General features: G+C 30.6%; 1 protein-coding gene across 5 annotated transcripts; it reads right to left on the reverse strand.

Moving 5' to 3' along the window:
* Positions 1-99: 99 nt before the first annotated feature.
* LOC112784748 (uncharacterized) lies at positions 100-5,104 on the reverse strand. Of its 5 annotated transcripts, none has more exons than XM_025828063.3 (9): positions 4,664-5,104; positions 4,375-4,577; positions 3,141-3,254; positions 1,862-2,237; positions 1,520-1,755; positions 1,200-1,415; positions 1,009-1,101; positions 832-933; positions 100-706 (listed from the first exon to the last, which is right to left on the reverse strand). In XM_025828063.3, exons 5-9 carry the CDS (start codon positions 1,616-1,618, stop codon positions 476-478), a joined length of 741 nt encoding a protein of 246 aa, XP_025683848.1. In that variant the 5' UTR covers positions 1,619-1,755; positions 1,862-2,237; positions 3,141-3,254; positions 4,375-4,577; positions 4,664-5,104; the 3' UTR covers positions 100-475. The 5 variants fall into 5 exon arrangements, with proteins under 5 accessions (XP_025683848.1, XP_025683846.1, XP_072086067.1 ...); XM_025828061.3 differs by having other exon boundaries at positions 3,141-3,268; positions 4,664-5,092; XM_072229966.1 differs by lacking the exon at positions 832-933.
* Positions 5,105-13,229: the final 8,125 nt, after the last annotated feature.

A 13,229-nucleotide genomic window follows, 5' to 3' on the forward strand; every position in this document is an offset into this window, starting at 1 on the left:
ATTTCAATGTACATTTTTTTTTGTTTTTTTAATCGTTCTTAATATTAGTAAGTTAAATTATTTAAAATCCCGAAAAATAAATTGCAGGGTAAACGACAATAGCAAAACCATTAATTTAATTAATATAATTATCCGAATATCAACAAAGTGTACTCCTTACTAAGAGTTGCATAATCAACAAAATAAAAGTGTATATCTGAAAGAAGAAAAGGTTCCACAATCCTAAGAACTACTTTCTATTCTGTCCCTCCAACGCACTCATCCATGTGGCGACGTCTGATGGCAGCTTCCTACCTTGCCCTTGAAGTAGACATATCAAAGCACTCTCCATTGCCTGCATCCTGACCTTCCCAGCTGCTACTTCATCCTCCACTGTCCGTCTTTTGGTCTTCTCGGCTGCTACTTCATCCTCCACTGCCTGTCTTTTAGTCTTCTCGGCTGCTACTTCATCCTCCACTCCCTTCCTTTTTAATTTCTATGCTGCCAACTCTTCTTGCAGTTCAAGCAGCACCCTTTGGGTCTCCTCCCTTTCAAAACCATTGCTCGACTGATGGGAATTCATACCGAAGACTTGACTAGAAGTCGGCCCCAACACCATGCCACGCACCCTACCCGGGTGCTCTTTTCCGAGAGCTTGAGCAAGCGAATCATTCTGGGATAACAGTCCAGAAGATTCATCGCCCTGCTCAATAGCCTCAATTCTTTCCTACATACATAGATAAGCAATTAAGAGTATTTATTAGCTAGTCGTTAACCGCACAGACTTCCAATAAATTTTTAAAAACTAAAACATAGGAGAAACTACTTTCCGATTCTGAACACATTACTTACTCCAATAGCGCGAGCTACATCATGGATATAAGAGCCATTAGTTCTTTTGTGCGTTAAGAGATACAACTCTCCTCTACTAACTATCCTCCCTTGTCGTTCCGACTGTACCAATAATGATGACAAAGTGAATAAGGTAGAGGAACAGATAGTTCAAAAACATTCCCAAAATTAGATTACCTCTTCTTCTCCGAGCCTTGCCAAGATTTTCGATCCGCCGGTGTGGGTGTAAAGCTGCTTTGATCGATTCTCGGCATTTTTCTTACACTTCTCCTGTCATGCCATCAAATTAAGAGTTACTAGACACTAGTTCTGACGAACTAAATGTGACATAAATGGACTTTGTTTGTTATGAAATAAAACTATATTACCTGTGTCTCTTCGCTATTGCGATAATCGAGAAACCTTCTCCAATGGTCCGCAATAATTCCATCTGGGCGGTTTTCAATATTTGCTGCAAGTGAAAGTTCTGGGTCATAGCAGTGATGGTATAATCTGTTCCTCGTTTCCTTCCAAGCCCTTCCTAGCATTTTGAATATTATACCTTTTATAATTCCTCTACTATCTTCTTCAAAATGGAATATTTCCTACAACATTAAAATTAAGTTGTGAGTAGTGTTCAAAGTATGAGTTTGGAATGGTACGAAGTATGAGTTTGGAATGGTGCGAAGAAATAAAAATAACATTTTACCTTTACTATTTCATTATAGACCTTGTCCCTGGTGCGAACCTTTCTCCAGTCCCTCTCGCAGATTGGAAATTTGGTGTAGTCAGATCCTAGCAGTCCCATAACGCTGCTCAGTAGACCTGCTTCATCCCCAACTGGTTGCAGTGCACTGTTAAACCTGAGTACGATCTTTCTTCCATTAGGTGGCTTTATAGCTTCCTTCACACTCAGTTTGACCTGTTTGATTGTGCCATCGGATTCTGTAAAACATATTAATTCTTAGTTAGCTACCATTGGAGTCAAGTTGTGAATACATCATAGAAAAATAGGGCAATGAAAAGTAGAATTAAATAAGTTCTCTTATACCAATTGTTTTAACATCCCAAAATTCTGTGGTCTTGCGTCCCTTGCGCCTTTAAGCATCTGATACAGCTAAAAGGTTATCAACATGTTGGTCAAAAGAATCTACCTCATCTGCCTTTGGGTCTACCTCTTTGGCTTCCGGCTCCGAGTTTTGAACATCATTCATGGAAGCCTGTGGAGCAGGCAGTGGTTCGGTTCGGGGCGGACGAAAGGGGCGTAAAGACGAGGATGTGGGGGCACTACTGCCACTGGGTGGCGCAATTGGGCAGTCCGCTCTCTGCGAAGTTGAAGCCGCATGACCTCCCACTTGAGGCTATTGACATGCTGTGTCTACACGGACTTTCTTCATGAAACGACCTACCCGGGACATCTTTCCCAACTGCATTTGGATTAAAACGAAGTAATAACAATTAATATGTACATAATAATATACATTAACATGCAAAAAGGACACCAGCACACCCCAGTTACATGAGTACATGAGTACATGAGTTGAGAGACCATGTTAACAAAGAAATCAAATATGTGGGGCATAAAAAAAACATTGATGTATTCACAATTTTTCTATAATGCCTAGAATCAAATTATTAATTTATGTTAAATATAATTATTCATGTTAAATATAATTATTCAATTGTTTATGTTAAATATAATTATTCATGTATCATTTTTATTAACCCGAATATAGCTTAGATAAAAAAATTAGTAAGTCGAAAATAGCGTAGTAAAAACAATTAACATGTACATCATAATATAAATTATCATCTTTCCCAACTGCATTCGAAAAATACGAGAGTACATGAGTACATCAGTTAAGAGAGTATATTAACAAGAAAATCAAATATGTTAGGCATAAAAAAAGCATTGACGTACTCACAATTTCTCTATAATGCCTAGAACCATAATAATATTCTGCACTATTGGAAGTTGTTATTTTAAGCTTGGGACTTATGAGTAACATGTTTAACAAATTGAAAAAGCATCATACTTAGTTATAATAGAATAGAGTTTCATAAAAGTTGCAATCAATGAGTTGAACCAAGATGTTGGAACTTGGAACATTTGTAGGCCTACTTTAAATTTGGATAATCAAACATGAATTTCTATGGACAATCAATTTAATCAAAGATTTGATAAGATTGCTAAGGGGTTCCATTCAGTCTAATGAATTTCTAGGGACCCTTACATGCTAAATGCAAACTAAACATATTGTCGTTAATAGCATTGCCTAAGTTGGATGCTGTGAATATTGAAGGGAGGAACTAGAATTAATTGTGCTTACGTGCAGCAGGATGACTGGAGTGAGGGTGAGAGAGGAACCACCGGGAATCGGACAGTGAGAGAAGGGGCTTCAGGACGCGGACAAACCGCAGAGACGGACGTGGATGAGATAAACCTGGACGAAGCAAGCTGCAATAAGGATTATTGGTATTAGGAAAAAAATAAGGATTTAAGGGGCGATGGCTTATCTAATTTAAAATTTAAGTTTCTATTTTTTTGTTTTTTGTAATCTTTTTAAAAGTATTAGTAGGTATTGAAAGAAAAATTACAATAAAAAATAAATACTTAACGAATATATTAGTTTGTTATGTATATATTTATAAACAAATATTTATGTTAATTTTATTAACTGATTTAAGTATATAAATAATATTTTTATATAAAATATAAAAATAGTTGGATGAAAATACGTTTTTGTACATCTGTGTTGAATATTTTTTTTTCGTAATATTTTTAAAAGTATTGTAGGTTATTAATAAAATAATTACAAAAAACATAAATACTTACCTCCCATATTATTTTGTTAAGTATATATTAATTTTTAAGAAGTATTTGAGATTATTTTGATTTTTTATTTTATTCAAAATTAATTTATCTAACATTTTAAAAAGAGAGTAATTTGTCAAAAAAGATTTTATTCAAGACTAATTTATAGATATAAATATTGTTAGCTACCAATTTAAATATTATTCTATTTAAAGTTATTAATTATTAATATAAGTGGAATTATTATGAAATATAACTTGAACCAAACTCGAAAGAAAAAAAAAAGAATGAAATTGTAGAACTGAATTATTACTAAAAGTGGATTCTACTTAATTTAGTCAACCACACAGTCCCACAGGAAATACATTAGTTTAATCCAAATTGAAAGTGCAAAACTGGATTCCAATATGAAATTGCACTAAGCACAAACATATCAAAACTCAAGGGTTCAGAAATTGGGAAAAAAAATCAAATCTGCTCACTAAATTGGGAGAGAAAATTGGAACATACGAGGTTATTTTAGCATTTAACTAGGAAATCAATTAACTCCTAAAAACACATCAAGACTCAGGGGTTCAGATATTGGAAAAAAATTCAATTTGAGTGTTAAATTGAAGAAAAATTTGGCCAAAATTAATCAAAATACGTTGTTCAGACAAAAATTTAGAAAGCATAAAGATTAAATTGATGCAAGAATAGTTTTCTCAACAGCCCCGAAACTTAAATTGGGATGAGGGAGAGGAACATACCACTGAGAGGGGAGTCTATTGCAATCGGGAACGCGAAGCACCGCCAAAGGGGAGAAGCCTGCCAAGGATGACACAGGGACGGATGGATTGGGATGACGCCGACGACGTCACACACATGCACGGCAGAAGGAGAAAACTCGGATGACCCCTTCTACTTCACCTTCGTGCACGGGAGCTACACGGCTGAGGGAGGGCCTGTTAACCTACACAGAACGATGAAGCGGACTCAGTTGGATCTGACAGAGGGAAGGGTAAGGACGGCGGGAAAGGAGACCAGTAATTGCTATACCTTGGCTCTGAGGAAGGGTTCTTGCGCCAAATACTTGAAGGTTATGGCGCAAAATTAATTTGGTCTGGGTATTTCATTAGTGAGGCAAAACCCCTTTCCCCCCATAGTTATTTGCTGCGGTGAGGGCCGATTACCGCCTCGGTTCAATTAATGTGGAGCGGCTCCAAATTTCGCAGCAGGATTCGCCACAAATCAGCCAATTTGAAATGGTTGGGGACAACGGCTGGCCATTTGGGACAACCATTTTAGATCTATTGGAAACAGACCATCAAAACGCAAGAAATTAGAGCAACTCACTCGAACAACAGCACTCTAAAAAAAAGGCTGGTATTTTACCGCAGATAACATCCTATTCCCTACTTCCCTTGTAGTTAAACACCTTAGGTTATCTCAAATTAAAGTGCATCTATCTTTTACTTATTGTGCTATGAAGTTTTATTTGTGTTGGGGAAAGTGCATTTTCTTGGAAAACGAGGGGAATAATATTTGATAAAATTGGTCTTAGTTTAAACTAAAAAGTTATTGTAAAAAATAATATTAAACAAATAAATTAAATTTGAATCTTTAATTACTAAAAGAGATTTGTCACTGTATATTTTTCTATATCTAATAAATAATTTAATATTTTTTTCAATTTTTTTAAATATAGAAATTAATTTATTTAATGAGACACATGAAAATTTCTCACTCACGTACACTCTATATAAAAATTCTAATATCTTGTAATTTTATAACGTACTATGGTAATTCAATTAATAAAAAGAAAAAAAAATTACTTTTTCTAATTTTTTTTTTAAATTCTAGAAAGTACAAATTAATTAAGCATGACAGTATTTTCTCAGTAGTACTTCCTACTCTCCCAAAAGCATATCAGCTTTTTAATTTTTCAAAAAAAAAAAAAAGTACAAGTGAGTTTCCAGCAAATTTGATAATAATAACAATTCACATTAGTAAATAGTGAGGTCTAATTTGTCTAAGATGAAAGGTGTTTGCCCATTACCCTACAAATATTTATGACTCTCTTAAAACCCTAGATATGGCTTGTGATCCCCACACCACTGCAATTGTCATTATCACAACAACATTAACCATTGGATACAACTATTTTATTTTTATAAATAAATAAATAAATACACCAAAACTATATTTAATTTCATTTAACATCTCCAACTAACACTTGTTCTATCAAAACATGCATGTTACCATTTCTACAAATTTGGGATGCAAGTCAAATGTTATGGATTCCCATAACACTAACAAGATGTGGGGTTTTTATATATCTCAATGGAGAAAACTATTATTGTTGCTCTAATGCACCCAAAACAATATGTGGGACACTAAATTATTTCAATGGACAATATCCTTAGCTTCTTGGCAGCACCGTAGGTTGTGATTGATTTATCTAATTTTGTGTTTAGTTAATGTGTGTTCTTAAGACATTTTAAGGTTATTAATTAAAAGAATTATAAAAAATATATAAAATTTAAATTTTTAAAACGTTTGGTGGGAATTTGTTAAAATAAAAAATTAAAAATCTTTTTTTAATAATAACCTTATTACTTGCTCTATAATTAAATCCTACAATTTTTCATCCTAAATTGTTGAATGTCTCCATAGGCTGAAAAATAATAACGTATGATTATTCACACGTGGTCAAAAATCCAAATTCAATGATAAATGCGAATTTATATTTGGTGATTTAATGTACCTAGTGTCATTAAGTTAATCGATTTAACTAATAAAACAAAAAAAATTGAATATGTATATAAATATACTATTTTATTATATTCAATTTAATTTCAATTTGCTAAACATTTAACTTTTAAATTTTATTATCAATTCAGTTTTTGAAACCTTATAAATCACCGTATTCACAGTAGCAACAATGTCAGTTTAATTTTTGCTCCACACATTGTTTTAAGAATTAGATCGGGTTGATCCGACTTAATCGAATTAATCAAGAACTAATCACCTAATTGGTTTGATTTAGCGTAAAAAAAAGTTTAATTACTCTATCATTCTCTATAGTTTTACTGAATTTTCACTTAGATTCTATACTTTTTTTTTCTTTTTCATTGAATCTTTATATTGTATTAGATTTTGTAATTAAGTTCTGCTATGACAAAAACGTCGAAATTAATGGAATATTCAATTAAATAAAATGAATATGCCTAACACTTGATTGAATATTTTGTATAGTCAAACAGAATATTCCGTTAATTCCAACGTTTTTATCACGGTAGAAACTTAATTATAAAATCTGATATAATATAGGAACCCAATTTAAAAAAGAAAAAGTATAGGAATTTAATTAAAAATTCGGTAAAATTATAGGAAGTGACAGAATAAATAAACAAAAACATAATAAAATCGGTGAATCGGCATCATTTTTTTAAAGGGTTAAAAATATTATTTATAAATAAAAATTAATAACAAAATTAATAATTATATATTTATATATAAATATATACATTACTTAGTTCATTTATAATATATATTTTATATTTTAGTATATATTCAGATAACTAATTTAGTAGTTAATTTTTTACACACATATAACGCAATTGTTAAAAAAATATATTTTTTACTATATTCTTTCAGTTTTGTGATTACTTCCATAAGAGAAAGTATAGGAAAATAATGATAATTGTGAACAATGTGAATAATTGATTAAAAAAAAGGTAAAAGTAAAATTAAAAATCAGATTATAATTAATTATTTAATTTCAAATTTTAAAATTTTAAAAATTATGATTAACAATTAAACACATTCACACTACGTACAGTTATTCCTACTTTCACCATAACCTCCCAATCTCCGATAAACGCCAAAAACTCACTGTCATCAATATTCGGTCCACGGCAAAAACTCATCATTGTTGCCGATTACAGCCGGTCCGATGGAGCATAAAGTCGCCGTTTCTTCCGCAGCTGCACCTGCCGCTGCACCCCCCTCCCCCAGCCTACCAATGTCACTCGCAGCCACAGCCGCACCCATGCCTTCCCCCTCACGTGCCCATTGATGAATGATTAATTCAATAGGTTGGCGGATGGTTATTGTAATTCATACGAGGATGGTTAGTTTAAGTATATATAATTAACAAATTATGGATGTTCATTTCATTAGATAACCGGATGGTTATTTTAATAACTACTTGGATTGTTGTTTGTTGGATTTGGATTTATCTCAAATTTCTCTGATGCCGCGAGATTGGTGTCCGACGGGTGAAAGCTCGACGACGGATGGAGATGGGTAGTGTAGAGCGATGGGACTGACGAAATCAGCGGCGAGGATTCTGACGGTATGAAAAGAGAGAGACGAGCGAGGCATGACGGAGAGGACGAGCCCCTCTACGATGTTGGCTGCCGGTGAGGGAGAGACAGACGCGCGACGAGGATGGCTTGCCCTCCGCGATGATGGTTGCCGACAAGTGAGAGAGAGACGCGCGACGGGGATGACGGGCCCCTCCGCGACGTCGGCTGCCGGTGAGGAAGAGAGAGACGCGCGGGGGAAGGGGCTATAGGGAGCGATGATGATGGCTGGTGAGAGAGTTTCTAACACAAGTGAGGTGGGATGATTGGTGAGGGTGAGGGTGGCAGACGGTTTGGGGGTAAAGAGAGTGTTTGGGTGAAATACTTTGGCAAATTATAATTTAGAATGGTTAATTATTTGAAATAATTGTGTGAGTTTTTTTACTTAGATAATTTGAAAAGTATTTTTGACTTTTTGTTTTGTATTATGCCAAACTTGCAGTCCATTATTCACATTGTTTAGATTTTTTATTGTCTTTCTAATGAAATTAAAAAAGATCTTTTTATGTGAAAATAATATTGTAGCTTACTAAATAATTCAGACAAATATATTTAGTTAAACATATTCAACAATCTAAATATTTAATTATTTATAATATTATCTTTATATAAAAGTGTTCAGAATATATAACCAATTTTATTTTAAGATATATATATGCGTAATTTTAAACTTTATTTATCCATTCAAGGACTTGTGTGATTCAAAATAGCAAGTTTGGTGGAAGAATACAATATCCCTAATTCCCTACAGAGAAGAGGTGCATGATGAAAATAGGGAAAGTATGAAGATAAAAAAGAAAACATTTTGGCCATGAGAGTGTGTCAGAGGAGTGAGTGAGGGTAAGAAAACAAGAGGGTGCAGGAAAAATTTACCAAGATTCATTCATGTCATAAAACTGACAGCAAGGGACCCTTTGCAATTGAATAAGCCAAACTGAATTGCTCAGTGTGTGAAAAACCAGTGTGCATTAGTTAGCCACAACAGTAATTGTTTGTTGTGATTGATTAATGTTTCTTGTTCTTGTTCTTGTTCTTGTTCATCATCATGCACTGCCATCATCAGAAAAATTATATATAAAAGTCTTGCAGTGATATCAATTATAAGAACGGGAATGGGAAAATGGGTGATGAATGTCTCAAGTTTCTGGACACCACATGACATGGGGCTATATAATCTCTGCTTTCTCTTCAGAAAATTTTGACCATTTTAGCAACAATAATGCATATTCCAACAACAACACCATAAAAAAAAGAGGTAAATAAAAAATTATTCCAATGAGTCCCAACTAAGATAAAATATTTTAATATGGTTAGTTGATGATTGTAATTCCCAAAAAATAGGAATTATAGGATATTTACCAGAATATGAGGAAAATGAAAAGCGACAAAAGTATTTTTTAAATTAACAATTTGCAATGGCAAATGACAATTTTTTTTTTAATTTTAGAAAAAAATATTTGGGGATAAATTACCCTTTTATTTTCAATTTTCTTAAAAATATAATTTGCCTAGAACAAATTGATAGGGTGAAAATTTTTTTTCTGACAAATTTTTCGATCAACTATATTTACGTGAAATTACATTATTTTTATGTAATTTATCTCACCAAAATAGAGATACATATATTTTTTTAGAATAATATTATAGTGAAGAGTAAAATATTAGTAAAGAATAAACATTTTTTTTAGTAAAAAATTTATCAAAAAATTTATCATCAGTATTTTTTTTCTAAATTTATATAGTAATAAAAAAATTTATGAATTTTTTTTTTTTTTGAGAAATTATATTTCCTTTATATGACTTGTGTCCATTCAGAAGTTAGATACTGGTGGTTTGATCAATTATATCTGTAAAAATAAAATTAATTGCATGCCAAATGGTCAAAAATGTTGCAAAGACTCTGAGAGTGGCAACCTCACTAAAAATATGGTACAAATTATTTTTCAGTACATGTACCATTCAAAGAATCTAACTTAAATTTGTGGAGGACCCCACACTACTAAGCAAGACATGCAGTGATAGTACTATACTACTACTAATGCAAATTCATTTTCTTAAAGGACCCTATGATCCACATGAAGTTTTTAATCTGTCTGGGGAAATTTTTAAACCTTGGAAGAATTTTGTAACCTATATCTTGATTAAGTAATAAGTACTTGAATATGGGGCATGGAATTTGAAATTTTCATAGCCAAAAGTTTGGTATGATTATATGGTTTTTCCACTTGTTGTATGTTAGATTTTCAATTTGTTCCTTTCTCTATCACTTTTATTGGAGGAATTAATATAAAGAATTTTTTTTCCTTCCCTACCATTTTCATTGAAGGGGTTATGTACGTAATTGTACACTAATAAAATATGTTTAAAACAAAGGTAGAAAGTTGAAAAAGATTGAAGAAAAAGAGATGAAAAAAATCTTAATTTTAAGGGTTAAATAAGGTTTTTAATTTTTTAAGTGTGTTTTTTTTTGGGGGTCTCTTTAAAATTTAAAATATTTAATTTTGTTCTCTATCATAAGAAAATGCTAACAGGATTAAATACGTGTTAAAGTGGTAAGAAAAAATCACGTGAGTATTTAATCAATATTACCAATATTTAAGAAAAAAGATTAACAGTACAATAATGACCGAAATTAAATATTTTAAATTTTAGAAAAACCAAAACTTGTAAGAAAAATGATAGAGCAAACCAACTAATTAACCTTAATTACATAATTTTCTTTGTCCAAGTAAAATCAATATATCATCTTATTTAAGTATTCACATATTTAGTAGAGATTAGTTTTCAATGTTGATAATAGAGGCTTCTTTATAAATGATTATCAATGTATAGGTTAATTCAAAAACATTTTTCCTACAAAGACTTTGTTTTTTTTTTCTAATAAATAAATAAATAAGTGAAACAAAACACAATAATTCTAGTTTAGCTTTTGTGAAGCATCAGCAATTTTTTTCCCCCTCCAAAAGAGTAAATAGAAACAGAATTGTACGGCACCAAAACAGCCTGAAAATTTTTACCCAATTTTACAACAGTACCCAACTTAGGTTAGATTCTTCAGTCTTCAACCTCAAGAATCTATCAGAGGCATGAATAGATTGGTTTCTGTGTTGCAGTGAAATTACATTTTTGACCAAAGACACACCCCCTTTATATTTTGTGTAATTTTATTTAACCAATTAGATTATTCAATTATTGTCACTTCTCAAGAAAAGACCTCACATTTATTTTATTCATTTTGAATCATTATTTGATACATTTCATTTCTATGCTTGACAAATGTTGAATTTATCTGAAAGGGAATTACCAAATGACAAATTTTCCTTCATTATTATTATTATTATTATTATTATTATTATTATTATTATTATTATTATTATTATTATTATTATTATCTATAAAAAGGAACAAATTAGTTTTTCATGGGACACAGTTTTGTTGTAAACCTTTTTGTTTGTTTTCTCCGAGTCCTTAGCTTATAGTAATATCTTACCAGCATTATCCTATCTAATAAGTAACGGAAAATATAAGAAATTAATTTTTTGTTAATTAATATTAGTCAGATTTAAATTTATAATTTAATATTTAAAGTTAAAAATTTATTATATAAAATATAAATTTAAAATAAATATAATAATTTAAACAAAATTAATTAATATTAGTTAAAAAAAATAGTTACCTAACATAAGTAATAATAATACTTCCTCAGTATATTTTTTATCTAATATTCAATCCTCATTAATTATTCGATGATATTTTAGTATTCTCCTAACATCTTTTTAATAATAAATGTCGCTCTTTTTTTATTTTATTGTCATATTCTTATTCCTTTATGAAGTCATGCATATAGTTAGAGGAGTTCATAAAAAAAAATAAAAACAGATTAATTTGTTAAAAAAATCTTAATCAAATTAAAAAAAAGTTAACTAAATTGGTAAAAACTGGTTTGATGGTTGAGTTTAAAATTAATTTTTTTTTTAAATATAAATGAGCTATAAATTTAAATCGGTTTTATAGTATAGTAGATAAAAAAGGTTAAACTAATTTTTTTTTAAGTATCAAAATCAATGTATATGTTAAAAATGTAAAATCGGTTTTTCAAATAGAGAAACTAGTTTTTAAATAGAACCGGATTTAAAAACCAATTTTTGTTTTTAAAATTGGTTTAAAATCGATTATTACTTTTATAAGCGATTAATAATTGATTTCTTCTATTAAAACCAGGTTAATTTATTAACCTAAACCAAATTTATTAATTAAAATTATGTTCAATTTTTTTTTTATTAACTTTAACTATGTAAACTCCTATTATAACTTGTCAAAAACAAAACACTAATATAAGAAGATTATTGTGGTAACAGCCAGCACAACTTTTTCAAATTTCACTGTAAAAGAATATGGTTAAAATGACAGTTTTTGAAAGAAATTACGACAGTTTAAACTGTCATTGTATTCAAAAATGACATTTTCAAAAGATACCATAATTTAAAGCGTCATTTTAATTATTGCGATAATTTTTTAATTATTTAAAATTACGGTTTAAATCGCCATTTAACTAGAGAAAATGACAGTTTTTTAGTTACTTAAAATGGCGATTTTAAAAGAAGATTATTGTGGTAACAACCAGCACAACTTTCTCAATCTGATCTCTTTAACCTAATTGAAACAAATACAAATCACTTGACACTAAAATTAATTTTAATTGGAATGATCCCACAAAGCAGAATCAAACAACTCAATACATTATCATGAAACATTAATCAATCATGTTGAGTAAACATATACAATTGAAAGTCTCTGCAGGCATATATAATTGAGGCTTACACCATGATGTGATGCATCAACACTGCCCCCCACAACCAAAAATGTCTCTTGAAAAAACTGTTTTGGAAGGGAGCTAGGGAGAAGGAAGTTTTTTTTTTTTTTTCCCTCCTATGCTATCTTATTTCTTCACCAATAAATAATTATTTTAGCACTCGTAAAATTTTAATTTTGACAAAATAAAATTTAATTTTGTTTTTGACAATAAATTTTAAATATCAAGTTTATTTGAAAAAATAACCTAAAACTCCGAAATGATAAATTAGTTAGTCAATTTTACCAAATGGAATTAATATTTTCTGTCTTATACATGTATCAATTCATTGGCTAATAACAAATCCTTAAATAAAATTCTGATTCGCAACGGATTAAACTTTGATCTGTCGGCCTGAAAAATATCATGAAAAATAAAAAAAATTATATTTAAGATTTATTTT

This window comes from Arachis hypogaea, chromosome 20 (genome assembly GCF_003086295.3).
Source record: "Arachis hypogaea cultivar Tifrunner chromosome 20, arahy.Tifrunner.gnm2.J5K5, whole genome shotgun sequence".
NCBI classification, from domain to species: Eukaryota; Viridiplantae; Streptophyta; class Magnoliopsida; order Fabales; family Fabaceae; genus Arachis; species Arachis hypogaea.

Bases quoted from the DNA above. Each gene is read 5' to 3' on its own strand.
- LOC112784748 (XM_025828063.3), bottom strand. From the start codon at position 1,618: ATGGGACTGCTAGGATCTGACTACACCAAATTTCCAATCTGCGAGAGG. The intron at 1,416-1,519 runs GTAAAATGTTAT...TTAATGTTGTAG, and splicing joins TCTATAATGAAATAGTAAAG to GAAATATTCCATTTTGAAGA. The intron at 1,102-1,199 runs GTAATATAGTTT...ATGGCATGACAG, and splicing joins GCAATAGCGAAGAGACACAG to GAGAAGTGTAAGAAAAATGC.